The sequence below is a fragment of the Myotis lucifugus genome, unplaced genomic scaffold (genome assembly GCF_000147115.1).
Source record: "Myotis lucifugus unplaced genomic scaffold, Myoluc2.0 scaffold_4, whole genome shotgun sequence".
Classification (NCBI taxonomy): domain Eukaryota; kingdom Metazoa; phylum Chordata; class Mammalia; order Chiroptera; family Vespertilionidae; genus Myotis; species Myotis lucifugus.
The window spans coordinates 11,291,838-11,318,780 of NW_005871052.1; the positions used below are offsets into that span (position 1 = coordinate 11,291,838).

The 26,943-nt window shown below is 40.6% G+C and overlaps 1 protein-coding gene across 2 annotated transcripts in view; it reads left to right on the forward strand.

The window, feature by feature from the left end:
- The window catches only part of PHKA1 (phosphorylase kinase regulatory subunit alpha 1), a 217,040-nt gene that overhangs the window by 97,049 nt on the left and 93,048 nt on the right, over window positions 1–26,943 (forward strand). For both annotated transcript variants that reach the window (XM_006082857.3, XM_014465500.2), the window contains exons 11-14: window positions 1,694–1,789; window positions 2,690–2,797; window positions 15,450–15,528; window positions 22,294–22,428. In XM_006082857.3, the coding sequence (XP_006082919.1) occupies window positions 1,694–1,789; window positions 2,690–2,797; window positions 15,450–15,528; window positions 22,294–22,428 (418 nt within the window). The remainder of the gene's footprint in view (window positions 1–1,693; window positions 1,790–2,689; window positions 2,798–15,449; window positions 15,529–22,293; window positions 22,429–26,943) is intronic.

Sequence of the window (26,943 nt, forward strand, 5' to 3'; positions counted from 1 at the left end):
ATGCTTAAAGTCACTAATCATCAGAGAGATGCAAATCAAAATGACAATGAGGTACCACCTCACACCTGTCAGAATGGCTATCATTAACAAATCCACAAATGACAAGTGTTTGAGAGGATGCAGAGAAAAGGAACCCTAGTGCACTGCTGGTGGGAATGCAGACTGGTGCAGCCTCTGTTGAAACTCTGTATGGAGTTTGCTCAAAAAATTAAAAATGGAACTCCCATTTGACCCAGTGATCCCACTTCTAGGAATATATCCTAGGAAATCAGAAACACCAATCAGAAATAATACATGCACCCCTATGTTCATAGCAGCACAATTTACAGTAGCTAAGATTTGAAAACAGCCTAAGTGCCCATCAGCAGATGAATGGATTAAAAAACTGGTATATCTATACAATGGAATACTATGCAGCTATAAAAAAGAAAGAACTCTTACCATTTGCAACAGCATGGATGAACCTGGAGAGCATTATTCTAAGCAAAATAAGCCAGTCAGAGAAAGATAGGTATCACATGATCTCACTCATGCGGAATCTAGTGAACAACATAAACTGATGGACAAAAATAGTTCAAGAGACATAGAAGCATCAAACAGACTGTTGAACCTCAGAGGTACGGCAGTGGAGAGTGGGTGGGTGGGAAGAGATCAACCACTGAACTTGTATGCATATATGCATGACCCATGGACACAGACAATAGTGTGGTGAAGGCCTGGGATGGGAGGTGGGGGCAGGCTGGAGAGGTCAATGGGGGAAAAGGGGGACATATGTAATACTTTCAACAGTAACTTAAAAAAGAAAAGAATATAGAACAGAGAGGAAGACTAGAAATACGCTGAGAATAAAGAGGGGGAATTAGAGAAGGGAAGGCACAGAGCCATTCAGCTAGTGGCCATGAGAAAAGAGCACCTCAGAAGTGGTGGACGGGAGTTTATCTGAAATCCGACAGAAAGTTGTAACCCTACCTGCAAGTGGTTGGATATGGTTGGTTGTCCTTCTGTATAATCTTTCATGGCTCATTTTAGCTATATGTGTTCTCAGTTGAAATGGTGCATGAGTGTATGTGAAATTCATGTTATACTCAAATTTTTCCCTAATATATCAAACACATTGGAACAAATTTGTGTTTTCTAAACAGCTGTTATAGCAGAACTAATTATATAATTTTTCCACCATAAATTATAGTTTTTTTATGTATTACTAATCTATAGCAAATTGTTAAGCAAAAACATATAAACTTGACCATAAAAGAAACTTAATTTGGCAGGCAAAATATAGTTTTAAAAGCCAGTACATGTAATGTGACGAACTTATCCTTAGGGTAGTACATAGTGGATGAAAATAGGCCTGTGGAGGCAGGCTGACTTGGGCTCAAATCTGAGCTCAACCTTGTACTCTTGTGTGATCTTCCATAGGTTCATAACCTGCTAGAGCCTTAGTTTCCCTGTAAAAAGTCTGTAATTATGCATACTTCCTAGGATGGTTATTAAAATCAAATGTGTTAAAGCATGCAAAACCCCTAATATAGTATCTTGCCTATAATAAGCATGTAGTAGATGCTACTTCCCCCTTTTCTTTTACTAGGTGAATATGTTCCTTTGAAACAGGACTTTCTTTGGCATCAGTCTTCCTCTAGATCCCCAAAGGGAACTCTCTATAAATTTTTTTCTCCCTTTCTTATACCTATAGGTTCAAGAATATAGAGAGGCTCTTGAAGAAGTCCTCATCAAGGGCAAAAATGGAGTCCCACTTCTGCCCGAGCTATACAGTGTTCCCCTTGACAAGGTGAGCTAGAAAGTGCTGTAACATGGGGCTGGGAGAAGAGGAAGAGTACTTCAATAGGTCTTCCCTGTTTGAGTCAAATAATTGTTACTTTCTTCTGATTTTCTAAAATTTTGTCTTTCAGTATAGGACGATAAAACTATATTTTGTTCCCTTGAAAATAAGATTTTAAAGCACTCACAGTTATGACATTGTTTTACAGCAAGACAAGGGTAAGACCAAACTTAACAGTGGTAGTTTCAAGGGTATATACTTACCCTCAAAATTACCAAGATGCATTAAATATGTATATCCTTTTTGTATGTCAACCATAACTCAATTAAAAAAAATAAATTGTTTAGAGGTTGATTTTTTTAAAAAAGACCAAACCTTAAGCTTGAAAATGATAGGGACATCAGTAGGCAGAACCAGAGTGATGTTCTCTGTGAACTTTCAGGATTTGATATTCTTTGCTCTTAGGCCAGTAATTTGGGATTGTTTGAGTAGAACAGTTTTTGAAAATGAAGTAGGTCTCCATTTTCCCAAAATCCCAGTCAGAAATACTGCTGTTCTTCTTCTCCATTGCGAAAGAGTATTAACCATGGGAGAGATACAGTCTTCAGTTCTAGTAAGTATGGGTGGAATAAGCTCCCAGCAACATCAACAGCATTACCTGAGAGCTTGTTAGAAATGCAGATTTCAGGCCTTCCCCCACACCTACTAAGTCAGAATCTGCCTTTGTACACTATCCTCAGGCAATCTATATCCACCATACAGTTAGAGGAACACTGTTTGACTTTTCAGTGCATTGCATGTGTGACTGTTTCATAGGGTATGAATCACAATCCAGATTCAGCCTTTTTGCTGTTTAGTATTTAAAATCTTCTATTACCCTTCTTGTAGCCTTTTAATCTATTCTTTTAGGTTGATGAAGAATATCAAAACCCTCACACTGTGGACCGAGTCCCCATGGGAAAATTGCCTCATATGTGGGGTCAGTCTCTATACATTTTAGGAACCTTGATGGCAGAGGTAAGGAGAAACTTTAAGGCTCTTTTTCTGCTTTAATCATGATAGTAATCAGATTTGTAAATAGCTCATTAAATCTTTTGCTTTTTGTATTCTGCCTTAATTATATATTTTCCTCCAGGTCATTAGAGTGGAACTGTGACCAGTCCTTGACAAAAATCTTTTCCCCTGGCAACCTTGTCCCTCATGCCCCCAGGGCTTCCTACCTTGGCACTGTACCTACAGATGCTCTGGGAATAGGCCCTACCTAGATCTTTCCCTTTCAGAATGCCCCCGAGTGCCTTGCCTGGTGACTGACAAATGCAGTTGTGCTTATACAGCATGACTGATAATGGATTTAAGAGCTAAATTTTCTAAGCAACACAATGCTTCATTCTTTAATTGAATAAACTGATAAGAAAATTTTAGGTACAATGACAACTGGTTAGGAACATCATAGTTTTTATTTATTTGTTTTTGGAAAGGGGCTCTTTAAATGTTTCATATATTAAATTCTGTTGAGACAGCTCTTAATGGGGCACTCGGGAATTTCTGTCAACTTATTTGTGATATTTTGAGCTGTCTCAACAGAATTTAATATATGTGATTATATAGGAAGGGTTATCTTTTTCACAGTTTTTCAGATTTACTGACAAATATATTTCCACATTGTAGGTTATTATGGTGAGCTATAACCTAGGCTCCTAGAGGATATATGGTGGTACTAAGATATCCTTTCTGAGCCATATTCTATGAACTACTTACATATGACTGTTGATTTTCTGCAGCTATTTTTGTTGTTTTGTTTTCCCCAATTCTATTGAGATATGATTGACATACATCACTATGAGTTTCAGGTCGATGGTTGTTGGCGCCAATTTAATACCAATAGGAATCCCCAATTTGGGGTATGGTGAAGAAGGAAACTTTACTTAGTGCAAACATCTCCTTTGTGATACAGCACAGCTGTGAGAATAGTATGGCTGTGGAACAGCTAAATGGTGTTACAGCTCAATTATGGAGTAGTACAGCTGTGAAACAGCAGGGCTGTGAGGAGGCCCGAGGGTGAGGGAGTCATGGGGCAAGGCCCCTCTCCCTTCAAAAAAACTCAGCTCTGCTCTGCCTGCTTTGCTCCTCTCCACACCAGTCTGCTTTGCTCTGCTCTACTCTGCCCTGCTCTGCCTACTCTTCTCTGCTCTGGTCCCCCGAGATGTCTTCAGTGTTTTATCTTTAGTGTTTCAGCTCCATCCAGGGAAACATGGTCTCAGTCTTACTTGGAATGGAAAAGTGTACTCTCCATGACAGAGGGGAGTGACTTACATAGAGAGAAGTCCCACCTATGGCCCCTAATTGGTCTGTCCTCATGCAAATGAGGATGCCAAATCCTCAGTTTGACTGGTCCAAAAAGCACTGTCAGAATGGAGCCACTCTGATTGGTCAGTGAAGATGCTGATGGGGATATAGTTGTGCAGCTCTTATTGGATGGGGAAAGCCTCAGTCCTATTGCTAGAAATACAGCTCCAGGAACTCTTTTCTAAAGGCTGCCTCAGATGCAGGAACACAGTGCAGACAGGCAGTTCAATGCAGGCTTTTCCCTGAAGTGTGAGAGGCCACTGTTTATAAACAGCTGCTAGGCTCTTCTTTTAAAGTTGAGCCCAGGTAGCCACCAGGAGCCCTACTTGATAGGTATATTCTTTCTCAGGGTTCACAAGCATAAAGGTTTGATTATCTGTCATTGACATTATCTATCTATCTATATAAAGAGCCAGGGTCCATAATGTCCACAACGACCAAGGCTCGATGGAACACCAGAAGTCAGTGCTGGGTTGCCGTGGTGACCCAGCACTGACTGCAGCCGGTGCTGGTGCAGTGATCCAGCACTAACTGCCGAGGGTGCTGTGGATGTGGCCTGGAGAGAGGCCTGCAGAGAGAGAGGCAGGGTCTGATCCCCAGCCTCCATGGCAGCTGTTTATCAGCCATTGCCTCTCTCTTTCTCTCCCCGCTTTGCCAGCAGCTGGCCTCTGTTTCTCTCTGGGCTTCCACACCGGGGCTACTGATCAGCCCTACCTCTTTGATCAGGCCCAGAGTTAGGTCCGGAGACGCTGACTGGCATAGAAACCGACCAATCAGAACCAAATCTGGGTGAAGTGTGAGGAGCCAGTGGCTGCCTAGGAGGCAGACCTTTTGATGCTGACTGGCATAGAAACCGACCAATCAGAACCTAATCTGGGTGAACTGCAAAGGCAGAACCTAAGGTGGGGGTTGAGGAGGGGGTTTAAGGGCAACAGCTGTTTGGTATAAGGTGTAAGAAAGCGGTTCCATTTTTTCATGACCAGTTTGGCAGTATAGTGCATATGGCTGGCTATCAGTTCAGATATAGGGATTATGTGTTTTTGTCTGCCAAGAGCATCTCCTCCTGCTGAAAAAGGCTTTTCCCCCTCATTTAAGCAATACTATCCTATATAATCTATCTATACTACTAAAAGGGTAATATGCTAATTAGACTGGGTTGACCAGCCATCTTCCCGATGCCCGACTTCCTTCTGGACAAAGCCATGGTGGTCGGGGCTGAGGCAGAGGCAGTTAGGAGCAATCAGGCCGGCAGGGGAGGGCAGTTAGGGGCGATGAGGCAGGCAGAGGCAGTTGGGGGCGAGATCAGGCTGGCAGGGGAGGGCAGTTAGGGGCGATCAGACAGGCAGGCAGAGGCAGTTAGGGGCAATCAGGCAGGTAGGCAGGTGATCGGTTAGAAGCCAGCAGTCCCAGATTGCAATTGGGCCTAAATTGGCGGTTGGACATCCCCCAAGGGGTCCCTGATTGGAGAGGGTGCAGGCTGGGCTGAGGGAACCACCACCACCCCCCCATGCACGAATTTCGGGCCACTAGTATATAATAAATGCCCAAGTGACTGTTACAACCGAATGACTAGAACAACTGGTCACTATAATGCGCACTGACCACCAAGGGGCAGATGCTCAATGTACGCTCCCACAGCCAACCTCCCCTGGCCAGCCAACCTCCTGCGATCACCCCCCCTCAGTCAGTAGGCCCTGATTGGGATGGGCATTCGGTGGTGGGTAGTGGCGGATGTGGCCTTTTTCCCAGGGGGTCACAGGCCATCTTCCTCATCAGGGCCGGTGGCCAACCTCCTGCAGCCCCTCCCCCTGGCCAGAAAACCTCCTGTGGCCCCTCCCCCTGTTCCTCCCCCAGCCGGCAGGCCCTGTCCCTCCCCCCAGCCAGCAGGCCCCTGTAGTGGTGCAGGGTGGTGAGGGATGGAAGAGGGGGGCGGGGAACCATGTGGTGGCGGGGTGCCGAGGGTGGCATTGGCATCCGGTGCCCATTCCTTCCGCGCCTGGCCTGGCAATTGTCACCTCCTCTCCCGACCCCACCAGGGCCTTTGGGCCCCGGGCTGGGATGGGGAACCAAGGGTTGGTGGTGGTGGATGCAGCCCCCTTTTCCCAGCATTGCTAAGGGCCGGCTCCCTCCTTGGGGCAGCGGCTAACTCCCATGGCCCTTCCCTGGCCAGCAAACTCCATGGTCCCTCCCCCTGTCCCTCCCCTGGCCAGCAGGCCCTGTTCCTCCCCCCAGCCGGTAGGCCCTGGTGGTGGTAAGGCAACAAGGGAAGGAGGACACGGGGAGGCAGGGAACTGCATGGTGGCCGGGTGCTGAGGGCCGCTTTTGCGTCTGTCGTCTATTCCTTCCGCACCCAGCCCAGCAACCCGTCACCTCTTTTCCCCAACCCTGCCGGGGCCTTCGAGCCCCGATTGGCCCAGCGCCAATTGGCCCTGATTGGCAAACAGGTCTATGGACCCCACCCATGCATAAATTTCGTGCACCAGGCCTCTAGTGTAACAATAATGGGCAGCATGATTGGTTTAAAGTAATCCTTTCCTGGTAACTTTCTCATTCAAGACAAATACATTAAATGGAATGAAAAGAGGAGATGAATGATTTTCTTAAGGGCAAAACAGGTGACTTAGTCACATTTCACAAAGTCAGGTTTTGGGGGCAGGAACTGTGCTGAAGGCCAAGAGGTGGATGTGGCCTCCCCTGAACTGGAACTATTAAAAATGAGGACCTGAGGAGACTGAAGAGACTACAGATTTTGGGTGAGACAGGAGGGCCTGGGACTGAGAGAGGAGGCCCCCAAGGGTACTGGCTATGGAGACTGCAGTGTGGTGTAGTAGTGGAGCCCAGGGCTGAAGTCCCTGGATAGAGTAGTGCTAGCCCCCTGCCATCATGCAGCCTGGGAAGCTCCTCCTGATCAGTGGGAAGGACCTTGCAGTGGAGCTCAGGGGCTGCCTACATTGGAGTGTTCTGAAGGATACACACAACATTGAATCTGGGGGATTCTGTAGAAACTCGTACTGGTGAGCAGAAAGGGGGCTTGAGAGTAGTACAGGAGGGAGGATCAGCCCTGCCCACCTGGAATGCAGAGGAGGTGCCCTCTTTCCCACCAGTAAAAGAGCTGCTTCTTACCCAACCTGCAGTGACCTGAGGCAAGGGGGAATATCCCAGGGCAGGAAGTCTGTGCCCCTGCAGGTGGCAAAGGGAAGGTGGCAGCCAACAGGCAGAGCTGAGGCATTATAAGGACAGGAAGGGCCCAGCCCCACCTCCTACAAGCTATTGGCACCATGCCCAACATGAGTCTGATCAAACCATCCCAGCCAAGACCAGGATACCCATGTAGAGCCCAGCTCCAAGTGGAAAGGGAGAACAGCTCAGAACAGGCACAATCAAGGCATGAGACTTGAGGCAGACTCAGCCTCTGGACTAAGGAGTCCTCACTCACTGGTCAACTAGGGGCTTCGATCTATTGGGCCTCAATCAAATTGCCCAAGGCCAGAAAGGGACAGTGACTCACATTGGCCTGACCAGAAAGCTTCAAGGATGCCCAGGATAGACACACAAAGTGACCAGATTCAACAACATCAGAGCAAAATCCAGTGAGCTCCACAAATAGCGGACCCAAAGGTTTTTGAGTGTGAGTATGGTGGTTTTGTTATGTGTATGTGTGTGTGTGTGTGTGTGTGTGTGTGTGTGTGTGTGTGGCTTTTTTTGTTGTTTGTTTGTTTTTCCCCTTTTTTTCTTTTTTTTCGCATATTTCTAATTTCTTTTTCCTTTGATTCTATTCTTGTATCTCTTTTCATTATTAATTTTTCTCATTTCTCATTTTTTCATTTTACTTTGCCTATCTATAGCTTAATATATTCATTATTACTACAATTTAAGTTCATTATTATTATTTCATTTTTTTTGTTTTATTTTCTTTTTCTTCCTATACTAGTTCTTTTAGCTTCCTCCTTGCTTTCATATAGCCATTTTTTTCTTCTTCTTTCTCCCTTTTTCTTTATATACCATTTAAGTCTTTGATTGCATATCTCTAAGTATTCTATTTTTTCTTTGCTTCCTCTTCTTTTTACTTATTAGACTTTCCTGTTGTTGTTGCTTTGTGTAACTTGATTTTAGTAGTGTTTTTGGTTTGGTCCTGCTGTGTCTTGTTCTATCTTGTCAACACCCATATAACAGCTGGCACGATGAGATTGGGGTTGAGCCTCACTGTCAGCAAGTCAGAGGGGGAGATCTCTCTCATAAATGGGAAATCAACAATCAAGTCCCAATTAAAACAGGAGATCCCAAATAATGCACACAAAGGGAGACCCCTCAAGACACTTTCTACATAGGGCCATCCCACAAAGACTGGGAGGCATAATAGTTCTATCTAATACATAGAAACAAATACAAAGAGACAGCTAAAATGGTGAGACAAAGTAACAACCCCCAAATGAAAGGAAAGGAGGAATCTCCAGAAAAAAAACTAAATGAAATGAGGCAAGCAACCTATCAGACATAGAGATCAAAGTAATGGTTATAAAGATGCTTAAGGAGCTGAGTGCAAATTACAAGGAACTCAGTGGGAACTATAGCAGGGTGAGGAAGGAAATAGAAACCATGAACCTGAACCAGACAGAAATGAAGAATAACTTATCTGACATCAAGAACACATTGGAAAGAATTAAAAGTAGAATGAATGAAGCAGAGGATTGAATCAACGATTTGGAAGACAAAGTAAAAATAAATATCCAGTTAGAGCATCAAATAGAAAAAAGAATGAAAAAGCAGGAAGATAGCTAAAGGGAGCTCAGGACCAACATGAAACATAACAACTTCCATATTATAGGAATACCAGAAGGGGAAAAGGTGAGCAAGAGAAAGATAACCTTTTTGAAGAAATAATGAAAGAAAATTTGCCCAACCTGGTGAAGGAAAATGGCTACAAATGAGTTTCCATTAGAATTTCAGCTGACTTTTCAATAGAAACACTCCAGGCCAGAAGGGAGTGGAATGAAGTATTCAAAGTAATGAAAAGCAAGGGCCTAATTCCAAGACTACTGTATCCATCACGACTATCATTTAAAATTGAAGATGAAATAAAAAGCTTTCCAGACCAAAAAAAAAAACAACAACCAGGTTAAAGGAGTACATTACCACTAAACCAGCAATGCAAGAAATGTTAAAGGGACTGTTTTAAGAAGAAGAAAAGGAGAGGAAGAGGATCATCTGTATAAAGAAAATAAAAATGACAGTAAATAAATACCTATCAAGAAGAACATTAGCCCTATCTCATTTGGCTCAGTGGATAGAGCATTGTCCTGTGGACTGAAGGGTCCCGAATTTGATTCCAGTCAAGGGCAAATGCCTGGGTTGCGGGCTCAATCCCCAGTGTGGGCCATGCAAGAGGCAGCCGATCAATGATTCTCTCTCATCATTAATGTTTCTCTCTCTCCCACTCCCTTCCTCTCTGAAATCAATAAAAATATATTTAAAATAACCTTAAATATAAATGTATCAAATTCTCCAATGAAAAGGCATAGGGTGACTGAATAAGAAAACATGACCCATATCTATGCTGTCTATAAGAGACCCACCACAGAACAAAAGACACACAGACTGCGAGTGAAGGGATGGAAAAAATATTCCATGCATATAAAAAGGAAAAAAAAAGCTGGGGTAGCAGTACTCGTATCAGACAAAATAGACTTCATAACAGGAGACAAATATAACCCTTGTAAACATATATTCACCCAATATAGGAGCACCCAAATATATATATATATATATCTCTTTATGGACTTTAAGGGAGAGATCAACAGCAACACACTCATATAGGGGACTTTAACACCCCACTGACTCCACTGGATAAATCTTCCAGACAAAAAAATTGACAAGGAAACAGAGGTTTTAAATGACACACTAGATCAGATGTATATAACTGATATTTACAGAAAATTTCACCCCAAAGCAACAGAATATACGTTCTGCTCAAATGCACATGGAACATTCTCAAAGATAGATCACATTTAAGGAAAATAAAACAAATCTATACAAATTCAAGAAGATTGAAATCATATCAAGCATCTTTTTGGATCACAATGGCATTTAGTTAGAAATCAACTACCATAAAAAACCCTCAAATACATGGAAGATAACTAGCATGTTATTAAACAGTGAATGGGTTACCAATGAGATTAAGCAAGAAATTAAAAACTTCCTGGAAACAAAGGAATATGAACACACACCACCCAAAACCTATGGGACAGGAGAAAGCAGTCCTGAAAGGGAAGTTCGTAGCATTACAGGCCTACCTCAAGAAACAAGACAAAGCACTAATAAACTACCTAATCCTACAACTAAATGTATTAGAAAGATAAAAGCAAGAACGGCCCAGAGGAAGTAGAAGGAAGGAAATAATAAATATCAGACCAAAATAAATGACAGATACTAAAACAAACAAACAAAAAACAGTACAAAAGATTAGTGAATCCAAGAGCTGGTTGTCTGAAAAGATAAACAAAATTGATGAGCCCTTAGTCACACTCATCAAGAAACAGAGAGGACCAAGGTAAATAGAATCAGAAATGAAAGAGGCAATATAACAGCAGACACTACAGAAATACAAAGGATTGTAAGCAAATACTATGAACAACTATATGCCAACAAACTGGACAACCTGGGTGAAATGGACAAATTCCTAGAAACATACAATCTCCCAAAACTCAATCAGGAAGAATCAGAAAACTGAAATAGGCCAATAACAACTGATGAAATTGAAGTAGTAATTTCAAAACTCCCAACACATGGAAGTCCTGGTTTGAATGGATTTACAAGAGAATTTTACCAAACATTCAAAGAAGAACTAACACCTATCCTCCTCAAAGTATTCCAAAAAATTCAAGAGGAAGGAACACTTCCAAGCTCTTTTTACATAGCCAGCATTATCCTCATTCCAAAACCAGATAAAGACACTACAGAGAAAGAAAATTACAAGCCAATATCCCTGAAGAATACAAATGCTAAAATCCTCAACAAAATATTAGCAAATAGGATCTAGCAATATCTATACTAATAAAAGCCTATGTGGTCGTCACGCCCTCATGCCGTGATGCCCTCACGCCATAACAGTCATCACCAGAAGGCTGTGTGCACAGCGGGCGCATGTGGGTGTGTGGGGACTTGACGCTGCATGTGCAGCATGGAGGTGGGTCCTGGCGGCCTTGTGCGGAGCCACAGAGGTGGATCCCAGCAGCTCCGCATAGTGTGGAGGCGGGACCCCCAGCTCTGGCCTACCTCTTTGGGGCAATCTATTGAGGAGCCCTGGATGGGTGGGCAGGGCCTACTTCTTTGGGGAGATCAATCGCGGGGCTCCCTCACTGTGAGAGGGCACAGGCCAGGCTGGGGAAGCCCCCACCCCAAGTGCACGAATTTCGTGCACTGGGCCTCTAGTATTAAAAGGATCATACACTATGATCAAGTAGGATTTATTCCAGGGATGCAAAGCTGGTACAATATTTGTAAATGAATAAATTTGATACATCACATAAACAAAATGAAAGATAAAATCACATGATCATATCAATAGATGCAGAAAAAGCATTTGAAAAAATCTGGCACCTTTTTTGATAAAAACTCTCAGTAAAGTGGGTATAGAGGGATCATACCTCAACATAACAAAGACCATATATGACAAACCTACAAGCAACATAATACTTAATGGGCAAAAACTATTTCCCTTAAGAACAGGAACAAGACAAGGATGTCCGCTTTCACCACTCTTACTCAACATAGTACTGGAAGTCCTAGCCAAAGGGATGAGACAAGAAATGAGATAAAAGGCATCCCAATTGGAAAGGAGTAAGTAAGCCTGTCATTATTCATAGATGACATGATATTATACATAGAAAACCCTAAAGACCCCACCAGGATACTACTAGACTTAATAAATGAATTTGGCAGAGTAGCAGGATACAATATCAACATCCCAAAATTGATGATATTTTTATATTCCAACTAGTGGCTGGGTACACAAATTTGTGCACATTGAAAGGAAATTAATTAGAATAAATATTCTAATATTGCTATTCACCCTTTCTCTATAATAAAAGTGTCAACCAAATTCACAATTGACAATGACAGATGGAAACACACATGTGCAATTGGCACCAGTGAGAGCTTTATATGTACTGCACATGTGTGAGTCAACTTAGCCTTTTATATATATAAAATAGACTTGCTTAATTAGACCTGCTTTCTAATTTAGCTAAACTTTTTCCAGCCCACTGAAGCACCCCAACTTCTCTTTCAGGTAATTGTCAGCAACACAGCAGTAAATATCAACCCAAAGCAGATTATTGTAGATCACACAGGGAGAACAAAGGGTAAAATATTTAACAGCAGCAGTGTTTGACTATATTCTGTGCAGAGAGAAAACCTGAAGTCATTTTTAAGGTCCGCCATTTCTTACTTCTTTTCAGTAGGGTCAAGTTTCTAAGCTTTCTAAATTTCCATTTTCCAGCTAATGAAAAGAAAATAGGATTCCACCAAGTCTCCTATCTACCTACTCCAGGACTTCTGTGAGGATGAAATGAGATGAGACACGTGAAAATGCTTCACAAACATTTGGTTAAAGTGTGAAATGTTTGCACCTGGCTATAAAGCACGTTTTGTTCCTGAGCCAAAGGAACTGTAAGGAGGCTAGTCACTAGGGAGAGGAAGCTGGGAGTTGCTATATGATGTCATTACCTGGATGGTCGGACACTTAGCATATCTGCCTTTTATGTATATAGATAATGAACTCTCATAAAGAGAAACCAAAAAAAATCCCATTTACCATAGCAACAACAAAAAGATACCTAAGAATAAACTTAACCAAGGAGGAAAAAAAAGACATGTACTTGGGAAACTATAGGGTGTTGAAAAAAGAAGTAGAGGACAATACAAACAAATTTAAATGTATACGGTGTTCATCCATTGGTAGAATTAACATCATTAAAATGTCCTTACTACCTAAAGAAATCTTTAGATTCATCACAGCCCCTATTAAAATACCAATGACATACTTCACACAACTAGAACAAATACACCAAAAATTTATATGAAACTATGAAAGATCCCAAATAGCTGCAGCAATCTTGAAAAAGAAGAATAAAGTTGGAGGGGTCACAATACCAGATATTAAACTATACTACAAAGCCATTATACTCAAAATATCCTGGTACTGGCACAAGAATAGGCACATAGGACATTGGAACAGAACAGAGCCCCCAAAAGTTTACCCACACCATACAATGGAGTAAAGACAGTCTCTTCAACAAATGATGCTGGGTAAACTGGATAGACACATACAAAGAGATTAATCCAGACCACCAACTTACACCATTCACAAGAATAAATCCAAAATGGATAAAAGACTTAAATGTAAACCATGAAACCATAAAAATCTTAGAAGAAAACATAGGCAGTAAAGTCTCAGGCATCTCACATAGCAGAATATTTGCCGATACATCTCCTAGGGCAAGAAAAACAAAGGAAAAAATAAACAAATGGGACTACATAAAAAAAAGCTTCTGTACACTAAAAGAAACCACCATCAAAATGAAAAGGGAACCCACTGTATGGGAGAACATATTCGTCAATGATACACCTGATAAGGGGTTAATATTCAAAATATATAAAGTATTTATACAACTCAACAAAAGGAAGACAATCCAATGGGGGAAAAAATGGGCAGAGGATCTGAATCTATATTTCTCCAATGAGGACATACAAATTGCCAAGAGACATATGAAAAAATTATCAAAGTCACTGATCATCTGAGAAATGCAAATTAGAACCACAATGTGCTATTACCTCACACCTGTCAGAAGGACTATCATCAACAAATCAACAAACTGTCAAGTGCTGGCAAGGATGTGGAGAAAAAGGAACCCTTGTGCACTGCTTGTGAGAATGCAGATTGGTGCAGCCACTATGGAAAAAAGTTTCCTCAAAAAATTTAAAATGGAACTTCTGTTTGACCCAGTGATCACACTTCTAGGAATATATCCTAAAAACCCCAAAATGCCTATCAGAAATAATATATACACCCCTATGTTTATAGTAGCATTATTTACAATAACTAAGATTTGGAAACAGCTCAAGTGCCCATCAGTAGATGAGTGAATAAAAAACTGTGGGACATTTACACAATCAAATACTTAGTACCTGTAAAAAAGAGGGATCTCTTACCTTTTGGGACAACATGGATGGACTTGGAGCCTATTATGCTAAGTGAAATAAGCCAATCTGAGAAAGACAAATATCACATGATCTCACTTATTCATGGACTCTAATGAACAAAATGAATTGACCAACAAAATAAGACCTTAATTATGGATGCATGGAACAGACTGGCATACCTTGATGTACATGTGGGGTGGATGAGAAGAGATAAACCTAAGAACTTATATACTTACTAGAGGCCTGGTGCATGACATTCATGCACTCAGGGGGAAGGGGGTGGACGGGGGTCCCTCAGCCCAGCCTGCTCCCTTTTGCCATCCAGGAGCCATTGGTCAGACATCCTTAACACTGCCACGGAGGTGGGAGAGGGTCCTGCCACCACCGCTGTACTTGCCAGCCTTGAGCCCAGCGTCTGGCTGAGCGGCGCTCCTCCTGTGGGAGTGCACTGACCACCAGGAGGCAGCTCCTGTGTTGAGTGTCTGCCCCCTGGTGGTCACTGCGCATCATAGCAACCGGTTGTTCCACAGTTCAGTTGATTTGCATATTACCCTTTTATTATATAGGATATGCATAGCCCATGGACACTGGCAATAGGGTGGTGAAGACCTGGTGGAGTGGGTAGGGGCTGGGTAGAGTGGCAGAAAGGTGGAGGGAAATGGGTGACATCAGTAATATTATCAACAATAAATAAATATATATATTAAAAATAAAAGTTAAAAATTAAAACATATCTGCTGAGCAGGAAGCATTGCAAATACATGAATAAGTGAGAAGTCAACAGGCTAATGAGTTAAAATATTGATAATAAAGCACTGTGGTCTTATTGTCTAATCATATACATCCAAAGATGGTAGAACTAGAAAACTTTCTGTATGTCATTTATACCCTGTCTATTTCCAAAAATGGATTTGTGGGAGTCTCTAGAAATTAACTCCAGCTAAGATTAATTTGGATAAGAATTCAGGAGTTCAAACATTTCATACTGTGAAGGTATTTGTTTCCTTCTCATGCCTGCCTCTTACCTGTTATGGTACAGGGTTGTGGCACTTGTATGTTGTTTATCCTCAAACAGTAGCTTTTTTGAAATATAATAATTTGTCTTTTTACTGTTTTTCTTTAGGGATTTTTAGCTCCTGGAGAAATTGATCCCCTGAATCGTAGGTTTTCAACTGTACCAAAACCAGATGTTGTGGTTCAAGGTATGTATTTTTATTCACAGAAACAGAAGCTATATTAAAGATCTGGTTTGGCCAATAAATGATGACTTTATTCTTTTTAAAAAAGTATGTTTGTATTGATTTTAGAGAGAGGAAGAGAATGATAGAAACCTTAATGATGAGAGAGAATCATCCATCGGCTGCCTCCTGCACCCCTTCTACTGGGGATAGAGCCCACAACCCGGACATGTGCCCTGACCAGGAATCAAACCGTGACTTCCTGGTTCATGGGTCTACACTGAACCATTGAGCCATACCAGCTGGTCAGACTTTATTCTTTATCATGTACTTTTTTAGGGTTCAAAAAGTATAGAATGAATGTGGTTCTGTTTCATTTCAAAATTGCTATTAATCTTAATTATGAATAAATGATGTTATTTGACACTTAATCACTCCTTACTTCTGGAAGCATTTTTCCTTTCATCATCATGATATTGTAGCCTTATGATTATCTCTGCTTTCTTTTTGAGCATTCCTTCTGTGTTTTTCCTGCTAATACTCCTTTCTTCTAATATCCTCCTAATGGTTGTGTATTTAGTCTTATATTATTGTCTTTCAGGATTTACACCCTGTCTTAGTTTTCTAGGACTGCCTCTTTCATAATAAAGTTGTTTATATGGCTTCAGCTATTGCCTCCAAACCTTTACCTTTTGTTCCTAACAATCATCAAAAATGTTGAGGTACCTATTCTATAAAAAACACTGGGCTACGCTCTAAGATATTAAGAATTCTAGTCCCAATACCTATAAAATATCTTTATCACTTGTACTTCAAATGCAAACCTGACCTTTTCTTGTCTCCATCCCCTCATATTACCTCTCCCAATAAAAGCAGATCTTTCTACTTTCCTTATCTGTCTCAATTACTTCACTGCTATCCTAGTCTCCTAAGGTAGAAAGTTTGAAGTGATTTTTGACTCTCCAATAACACAATCTAACATGGTACTAAGTCTCTCTGTGAAGCTTCTCTGAAAGGTCTCCAGTCACTTGACTTTGGGGTTGGTTGTATGTGCAAAATAATCTCGTGTGTGTTCTAAACTTTCTTATAATTGACACCTATGTGGTCATATAGGTAGTCTTTGCTTATCAATGTATATAGCAAACATAATTTTAAAAAGGACCATTCCTCTTCCCCTTCCATGAGAAAGCTTGTTCTCCTTTGAGGCTTTTGCCATCTGGCTATACTGATCTCCTGGTTGCTCTAATTCATTCATTGAAGACTTTGATTCTTGGCTCACAGCCTTCTTTTATAGTTCCTACTATAGTGCTAGATTTCAGCATTAGAGTAAGTGCCCTCAAACATTTTAGCTTCAAATTTCTTTGATATACATAGCCCTACTAACATTTCCTTCCACCTCTACTTTAGCCACTCAGTTTGAAGAACAAGGACAAAACTTTAGAACCACCTTAGATATTTTCCACTTCAAAAAATCCCCATCTCCAGTCATAGCTACATATTATTTGTTTTCTTTTTCCTCCCATTACACTTCTAATCTGCCTTGCCCTACCTCTTAGTTGATCATCTGAATATCTTAAGCACCACTGTACAATACTTCTACTATACCCACCAGAAAAATCATAGCTCCAGATCAATCTGACAATCAGCATTTTCTGATCCTATACCTGGCCTACTAAAGTTACTAGAAAAAAGTTACACAAATGAGCAGAGTGGTAGCACTGTAAATCCATGGTCCCCAACTCAGCTAGATCCACAATGCCTTGTTCTTATTGTTAGCCAGCATTTTCATTCTTCTCAACCACTATTCCAAACCTTCTCTTTTCAACACCACTTCTTGAATTCAGCCTCATTTTTGGCCTTCTACTTCATGCTGGATAATCTTAATATTCGGATCTTTGTCAGTTTTCCACCCTCCCCCCATACCACAATCTTACTTATATCTTCACCCATCCTTGCATCCTTCCCTCCAGTCTCAGAAGAGGTGTCTCTTCTCATCTTTAAGGCCAACTTTTTTTTCCTGATGCTTGATTCTATTCTCTTCCTTAGCCTTCTTAAAATACTATTTTCTTTAATCTTCAAAAATTTTTTAGTTGGTTCTGCTTTTTAATCCATTGACATGTTCATCTCCCTCTAGTTATCCTATCCTCCCTTTCTCATCCAAACTTCCCCTTCTTTTTATTTCATTCATTCTGCAATTCTTTATAGTCTAGCTCATTACTCCTTGGAAAATTCTTTTACTTAAGTTATTACCAAACTCAATAGATCATTTTTAATTCATACATTAGTTGATCTTTATGTTTCATTTATTGTTTATCTTTTTGGACACTCTTAACTCTTCTGTAATACTATACTCTCTTAATTCTCCTTCAACCTAAATTTTTCACTATTTTGTTTCATTCTGGGCTTTCTTTTTTTCTTTGCCCCCTAATTGTTGGTCTTCCTTGGAGTTCTGTCTGTAGCCCACTGTTCCTCTAACTGAGAATATTTGTTCTTGTCTCTCAGGGTCCTGCTATTTCAAACATTGTTTTTCTTTTTTTTCTGCCTCCTTCTTCCTTCTCAGAAGATGACCTCACCTCCTATGACAAAGAAAATATAAGCCGTAAGATTTTAAAAAAAAAAAAACCTCACTCCTACCCCAGGCTTTTCTTTATTTGCTCACTTCTTATATATTGCAATTTCTCATGGTTGTATTCAAGGTTCTCTCCTCTTCTCTATATATTCTCCTTGATCCATCTCATCTCTTTCTATGCTAATACTCTAATTTATATAGGTATCCTTTACGAAAGCCCCACTCAGATGTCTCACATGCACTTTAAACTCAGCATAGCTAAAATTAATCAGCTGACTCCTCCTCTTACTACATCACTCATTCCTGCTTTTCTCCCTATGTGCCTATGTCATTAGATGGCACAACATCCTCCCAGTTACATACATAAGTACTTGGGGAATCATTTTCTATATCTCTCCCTCTCTCATCTCCTAAAGAAACCAATTAATAAGTCCTAGTTTCTCTACTTCCTAAATAATTGTGAAATCCATGTAGTTCTCTCCAGTGCCAATGGCATGATCCTAATCTATAATAATGAAAGGGTAATATGCTAATTAGACCAGACGACCTGTCAGATGAAGCTGGGGCTGCAAGGAAAGCCCAGGTCCCCGGTGCCGGAGGGAAACCCGGGTCCTGGGTGCCAGAGGGAAGCCAGTGCCGGCAGCCAGGAGAAGGAAGGCCTACTCTTGCACAAATTTCGTGCATCGGGCCTCTGGTCTACAGTAACTTTTTAAGTGGTCTCACAGACTTCAGTCTAAGCCCACTGTAGTCTATTACTTTATTCTGTAATCATCAACATGAACATGTTCTTTTTAAGATGCAGATATGTATATGTTATTACCCTAATTCAACTATGCAGGAGCTTTCCATTGCCAACCATAATGAGGCTTACCAGACTCATTATGACCTAGTTCCTGACTCTATCCTGAGTATCCTTTCTCACTACTGCCCTTTCATACTCCATGCCCCTTCTGTAAGAACTTTTTATAATTCCTAGATCTGCCTTATTCTTAGTTGCCCTTGAACCTTTGTCTATGCTGTTTCTTCTGTCTGGAACAATTTCTCCCTTACTTTTACCTTCACCTTTATCAGATTAAGTACTATTCATCCCTCTAGCAGGACACAATGTCAATGTCATTTTCTTCAGAGATCATGTCCATCTTTGTATCACTAGCATTTGTTAGTGCCTAGCAAGTGGTACCAAAAGAACATTTTCTAAATGTTTTATAAAACATAAAATAAACAAAAAGCTGACTTGTTGAGGTTGAAACTATTCCTGGGGCCCCAGAATGTTGATCAGTTGCCTCTCCTTCAGTCTCCTCTACTCCTGCTACCAATTGCATTGCCCAGTGCAGACCCCTGAGGCTCAGTAGCATGCAGTTCAAAAATCATTACCCAAGAATAAAGTTTTTAAAAATCCTTAACGTGACACATATGCCTTCCATTGTGTTTGCCTTTTTAGATTCTTTTTTTTTCTTTTGGCCATTTTATGGGTACTTTATGCTATGGCAGTATTGAAGTGCATGTTCCACTGTGCCCCTCCTCTCCAATGCAACCACATTCTTTTATATTTCTATTAGAGGCCCAGCACACGAAATCATGCACGGGTAGGTTCCCTAGCCCTAGCCTGCGATCGGGGCCATCTTCTGCCCGTTCGCCAGTCTCCAGTCCCACCCCACTGCCAACACCCACCCTGGTTCCCCGTTTGCCATCTGGTGATCTATCAGAGCCTGTGGGCCAGGGGAAGGGACCAAGAGGTTGGCCGTTCTGCCTGCTTGCCAGTTCCCAGTCCCACCCCGCCTCTGACACCCATCCTGGTTCCCCGTGGTTCCCCATTTGCCATCCAGTGATCAGAGCCTGCGGGCCGAGGGGAGGGACCAAGAGGTCTGCCTTCTGCCCTCTCCCCAGTCCCCAGTCCCGCCCAGCCGCCAACACCCATTTCGGTTCCCCGTGGTTCCCCATTCCCCATCCAGCGATCAGAACCTGCGGGGGGGGGGGGGGACTGAGAGGTGGTCAATGCTCCTCATAGCAACTGATCGATCGGTCATTCTGGTCGTGATACCATTATGGTCACTGGCCGTTTATTATATAGGATGCTTTATGATCATTCTGGATCTTGTACCTAAAATGGCTTTCTCTTTCCTAGTTCCTTTTTTGGTAACTTATTCATTCCTTCAAACTCAGTTTAAGTTCTCTTTTGGGAAACCCTTTCTGAAACTACTTCCTGCCAACCCCAGACTAGGTATCACTCTTGAGTGGTCTCATGTTTTGTGTATACTTCTATTTACCTAGCAGGTTATTTTAGAATCAGTTTATCGGTGTATCACTTTCATTACACTATGCATTCCTAAGGGGGAAACCCTTTCTGAAACTACTTCCTGCCAACCCCAGACTCATCCATTTATGTGCTTATGTGCTTAGTAAATGTTTATTAATGAATGAATGAATGAATGACCACATGTGCTTCCCTGGATTTTTCTCAGCCTATTATCGTTCTTCCTCTGTATATGTTCCCTGGAGAATCTTTGTTCTCTTCATGTTTCCAATAAATTCAATAAAAATTTTTAAAATAAGTAATCAAGATGATGTTATATCCAGGGGCCTCTGTAATAACCATATTCTGCATATCCTGACTCAGACCACAGCAACACAACACCATAATGTTCCCAAGCTAGAAAAACACACAAAATATAATGGCAAAGGAGAGCAAAGTATCACTTTGTGCCGCAGTCTTTCGCAGCAAGGGTTCAGGAATCGGGAGAAGGGGCTGCGACATAAATGAAGAGACTAGACAAGAAATATAAATTTGGAAGGCATGGGGGACCAGGCAGAAACCCTTCTCTAGTGGAATGGGCTCCCCGAATGTCCAGACCCACAACTTTTTATTTACTTCAATACACATTTGCCCTTTAGCAAAGCAAACAGACATCAATGGTAAGGTTTGGTAAACAATAGAGGATTATCAGGTTAGGAGAATTGCCTTCAGCTATTCAGCCAGCAGCAGATAATAATATGCAGATTTTCAGCCCTGCTGAATATCAAAGTCCATCAGCCTTCTGACAAACTTCTTGCATTTATTATGCTAACTACTGTTGGTCTTTGCCTCCAGCAACTTTGTTAACTAGGATTTTGCTAAAAAAAAAAACACAAAAAACAAAAAACAAAACAGCCCTAACCGGTTTGGCTCAGTGGATAGAGCGTCGACCTGCGGACTGAAGGGTCCCAGGTTCGATTCCGGTCAAGGGCATGTACCTTGGTTGCAGGCATATCCCCAGTAAGGGGTGTGCAGGAGGCAGCTGATTGATGTTTCTCTCTCATCGATGTTTCTAACTCTCTGTCCCTCTCCCCCCCTCTCTGTAAAAAATCAATAAAATGTATTTTAAAAAAACAACAAAAAAACAAAAACTCAACATAAAGAATACTGGTAAGCTGGAATGAACCAAGTGATACCTTCATTTTCCCATTAACCCAATTCAACACATATACCATCATTAGAGGAACAGGAATCAGGTGCATGTTTGTTCCTGGTACTTAGTGTCAAATATCTGTCTCATAGTGGGAGAGTAAACAGAAGAGCCAGGGAGCTGGCCTGGTCTCCTCTGTAAGTACAGTGACTACATCAGAGGCATGAATGTAAGAGGAACAAAATGGAGCTGTCCAGGCTTGGCAGGCTCTGAGTCTAGAAAAGTATTTATCCCTACTCCTCCCACCCCCCCTCCCCTGCAAAAAAAATAACCACACACAATTTCAACTATCATACCTCAATTCTTTATTTCCAATTTACCTTGCCTTCTACCATTCTCTAGCTATAGAGCAATTCTTATTAGTGTATTCTTTATTACCTTTGTAATCCTAGCCCTGGTCTTAAGGGTATGGATATGAGAGATTCTTGAGGAATTAACTTTCACCAAAGCTATAACACACCACGTGTTGGAATTTTTCCTGTTTAAACATGGAATCACAGATATAAAGAGAGTGTGGCATTCTCTAGGAACACTTGACCAAATACTTGACCAAAAACCAGAATATGATACTCTGGTCATGAAATCTTTTTTTCCTTTGCCATTTAGATAATAATCATTATGTACCTAACATGATAATTATTTCATCAAGGTTCCCCAATAATTACTAATTTCCTCAACTTTCCTTTCTCTTCCCTTCAAAAAACTTAGGTGGCTTGAGAGATTTTAAATTCTTACTGAAATAAAGTTTTCTGTTGATCTCATTTTTTTTTCTTACAGTTTCCATTCTAGCTGAGACAGAAGAAATTAAGGCCATTTTAAAGGACAAGGGAATTGATGTGGAGACCATTGCTGAGGTGTACCCCTTCAGAGTACAACCAGCTCGTATTCTCAGCCACATTTATTCCAGCCTAGGTAAGGAGATTGAACAGTCTGCTAGAATCAGAGCATTATTTGATACAACCTAGGAATTCTTTCATTTTTTCTTTTTTTCTTTATCTCATATTGATTTATTAAACTGGATATTAGAAGGAATTTTGAGTCTCTGGAACCTAAGTTTCTAACTATATATATATACTGAGCAGACTTGATCATTTTAGCTGTGTTTTCTGAACTCTTTGGTATATATGGCGTGACTGTTACTAGGCAATATTGCATCTTCATTCCAAGTGTGTGCTTAACTAACATGTTCTCTCCTTTCTTGGGATCTATATTTCTGTTTTGAATACATGCTAACTTACATGGAGTAGTAGCCAAAGAACTTGTGTTTAGGTCTTTTATACTTTGTCATGTAATGAATTGGTTGACAATATTTTAAAAATTCTATTTCTTTTTTTTCCCCAAAGTGTATTTTATTTTTTAAGTTTTATTTTATTGTTTAAAGTATTACATATAGTATTACATGTCTAGAGATAGAGAGAGTCAGAAACACCTCTGCCAGCCCCCCCCTCCCGCACATGCCCTCACCGCCCCCCCCCCCAGTGTCTGTGTCCATTGGTTATGCTTATATGCATGCATATAAGTCATTTGGTTGATCTCTTACCCCTCCCCGCACCCCCCTGCCTTCCCACTGATGTTTGACAGTCTGTTTGATGCTTCTTTGTCTCCGTATCTATTTTTGTTAATCAGTTTATAATGTTCATTATATTCCTCAAATGAGTGAGATCATGTGATATTTATCCTTCTCTGCCTGGCTTATTTCATTTAGCATAATGCTCTCCAGGTCCATCCATGCTGTTGAAAAAATTCTATTTCTTAATATAATACTTATTTTTAATTAGTACTTATTTTTATTCGATTTATATATTAAACTTAGTGATGGACACATTAAACAAATTACTGCAAATTACAATTTTATACAACTTATTACAGATTTCACATTAAACAAATTACTACACTATTAACTAAAAAATTACATAGAGAATTTTTAAACTACCTTGTGGAAGGCTGAATAATGGCCCTCAAAGATACCCACGTCCTAGTTCTTAGAACCTATGAAGATTACCTTATATGATATATGGCAAAAGAGACTTTGCAGGTATCATTAAATTAAGGGGCTTGAGATGAGGAGTACTAGCCTGTATTATCCAGGTGGACCTTAAATGTAATCATAAGTGTCCTTATAAAGGAAGGCAGAGGAAGATGAGAAAACAGAAATGACATCAGAGTGATTTAACTTTGAGTCAAAGATTTCCAAGGATTGCCCATAGCCTCAAGAGGTTGGAATTGGCAAATTGGTCAACCTTTTGCTAACAGATTCTGCTCTGGAGCTTCCAGGAGAAACCAATCCTGCTGACACATTGATTTTATTTCAGTCCTGTAAACTCATTTGACCTTCAGACCTCCAGAAGTGTAAGAGAATAAATATATGTTGTTTTAAGCCTCTAAGTTTATGGTAATTTGTTACAACAAAAATAGGAAAGTGATACAGACTTTGGTACTAAGAAGTGGGGTGATGCTGTAATGAATATCTGAAAGTGTAGAAGTGGCTTTAGAGTCAGGTAATAGGTAGAGGCAGGAAGAATTTTGGGTCACGTGACAAAAAAGTCTAGATTACCTTTAACAAACTGTTATAAAGGCATTGATGGTAAGGGAACAAAAGGAAATGAGGAACATGTTATTGGAAACTTAAAGAAAAGGATCTTTGTTTTATAGTTACAGAAATCTTAGCTGAATGATGGCATATAGTTTTGTGGAAAACAGAGCTATAAATCATGAATTTGGATATTAAACTGAGGTGATTTTCAAGCAAAGTGTTGAAATCATGGCCTGATTTTTTTTGGCTGTTTATAGTATAATGCGAGAGGAAAGATAAATTGAAGGAAGAACAATAAAGGAAAAAATTAAAACTAGGACTTCATGACATTCTAAGCCTATCTACATTGGAAAAGTTGATAAAATTAGATTTCTGTCAGGAAAGCATGCTCTAGAAAAATGGTCAACCTTTTGCTAAGGTTTTGGAAAGATCAAAAGATCAGAATATTCATTAACACAGAGGGCTTTTCAGAGAGGAAAGGAGAGGGAAAGAGAGATAGAAACATTAATGAGAGACAATCATTGATCAGCTGCCTCCTGCACGCCCCACAGGGGATCTAGCCCACAACCTGGGCATATGCTCTGACCAGGAATCGAACGAACGGTGACCTCCTAGTTCATAGGTCAGCACTCAACCACTGAGCCATGCCAACTGGGCACAGAGGGCTTTTTGAAGAGATTGGGCCTATGACTGATAGATCCCCTCAACCATCTCAGCAGAATCTTCCTAGGAATAGAGATGGGATTATTTAGGAAAGATCTTGTGGAGGATCCTCTTGTCTAATGGCTTGAACCCTTATGATGTACCTGTAAGACCTACAGGTTTTTAAGAATGTTATACCAGCAGAAACACTGCCAACTTGGACTGAAAGGAACAGAGGGAGGACAAGTTGAAAAAAGGGTGTCAGACTCCTAAAATTCTACAGTCAGGAAGCAGGCTGATAAAACTACCCAGCTTCAAACAAGTGTTACCCCTTCAAGAAAAAGAAAGGATGACTTCAAGGGAGGTGCCTTGGGCCCAGAGGGCAGAGCCTCAAGCCACAGAAAATTACTACAATTCCTTGAAACCTAATGGAGTTTGCCCATCAGTTTTCACAATTACATGGGGCCCTGATTCCTTTCTTTCTTCCATTTTCTCTTTTCAAAATGAAAATGTCTATAACTTATATAGACAATTTACAGGAGTGTCTCTGCTCATATTTTGAATGCAGATGATATGTTTTCTAGTTTCAATGGTCCACAGATGGAGAAGAATTTTGCCTCAGTGTGGAGCATACCCAGATTTTCACCTATACCTGATTTAGATGATGAGATTTGGGACTTTTGGGCTAATTATATTTAGAAGAAATTTTGGACTTGACTTGATGCTGTAAAGTGTTGAAAGTTTAGGGAATATTGGGATGCAGTGAATGCACTTTGCATGTGGGAGGGATGTGAATCCTTAGGGGCCAGTGGAAGGCTGATAGGCTGTGGAAGGCCCCCCAAGGATATCTAAGCCCTAATTCCTTAAACCTGTGAACCATATCTTACATGGCAAAAGGGACTTTGCAGGTGTAGTTATATTAAGAAGACTAAGATGGAAAATACTATTCTGGATTATCCTAAATGTAATCACAAGTATCCTTATAAGAGGAAGCCAAAGGGAGATCAGTGTATAGAAGTAAGTGATGTGATGACAGAAGCAAGAGCTTGGAGTGTTAAGAACACTTGCCTTTTCCTCTAGATACCGTGGTCGGCAAACTGCGGCTCTCGAGACACATGCGGCTCTTTGGCCCCTTGAGTGTGGCTCTTCCTAAGCCTTAGGAGTACCCTAATTAAGTTAATAACAGTGTACCTACCTATATAGTTTAAGTTTAAAAAATTTGGCTCTCAAAAGAAATTTCAGTCGTTGTACTATTGATATTTGGCTCTGTTGACTAATGAGTTTGCCGACCACTGCTAGAACAAGCATGTCAAACTCAAAGGCTAACACGGGCCAAATAAACAAGGTTTAAGTTTATGTGGGCCGGAAAAAAACAAAAGCTTCAATTTTCATAGAAATGTAGGTTTATTTCAATGGAAACATACTGAATACAAAGGGCTGAAATAAATGAGTAATCGTTCACATAAAACAATAGAACATTTTAATTAAAACTAATAGTTTTTTTCTTGAACATTAACTTACCAGACACTGAATAACTGCACAAATTAATAAGCGTAAGGCAAATAAAACTATTTTTCTTATTCTCTGAAAGTGAAATATTTCCTGTTGCACACACCAAACAAGTCAGTCCAAGATTAATGATGTGGCAATCGGCTGCTAAAATATTAGTGGAGAGAAATGGTGCGCCTGCACATAAGGCACATAAGGGAAATGAACGTAACATGATTATAGTAATCAGTTATTAACGAACGTTGTAGTTCAATATTAATAATTATGTATAACAGGATATTGTAAAAATTAAGTTAGGAAATTTTTACTAAAACGTTTCTTACATAAAATTGGCTGGGCCGCAAAAATATTCATTGTGGGCCGCATGCGGCCTGTGGGCCGCGAGTTTGACATGCTTGTTCTAGAAGTTGGAAGAGGCAAAAAGGAATTTTCCCCTGGACCCTCCAAAAGTAACCAGCTCTACTGACACCTTGATTTTGATTTTTACTCATAATAGCCTCATAGGCTCATTTTGGACTTCTGACCTTCAGAACTATGAGTATAAAAGTATGTTGTTTTAAGCCACTAATTTGTTTTAGCACCAATGGCAAATTAATACAATCTTAAATCAAGCCACAAAGGAGTAAATGCGTAAGTAAAGATTGTATCTTAGATAGTGGATTGCCACTTACCAACCCAAAGACTACTTTGTTTATATATGTGTTTGTGTGTGTACTTGTTTTCTTAACCAATAATTGTCTGTT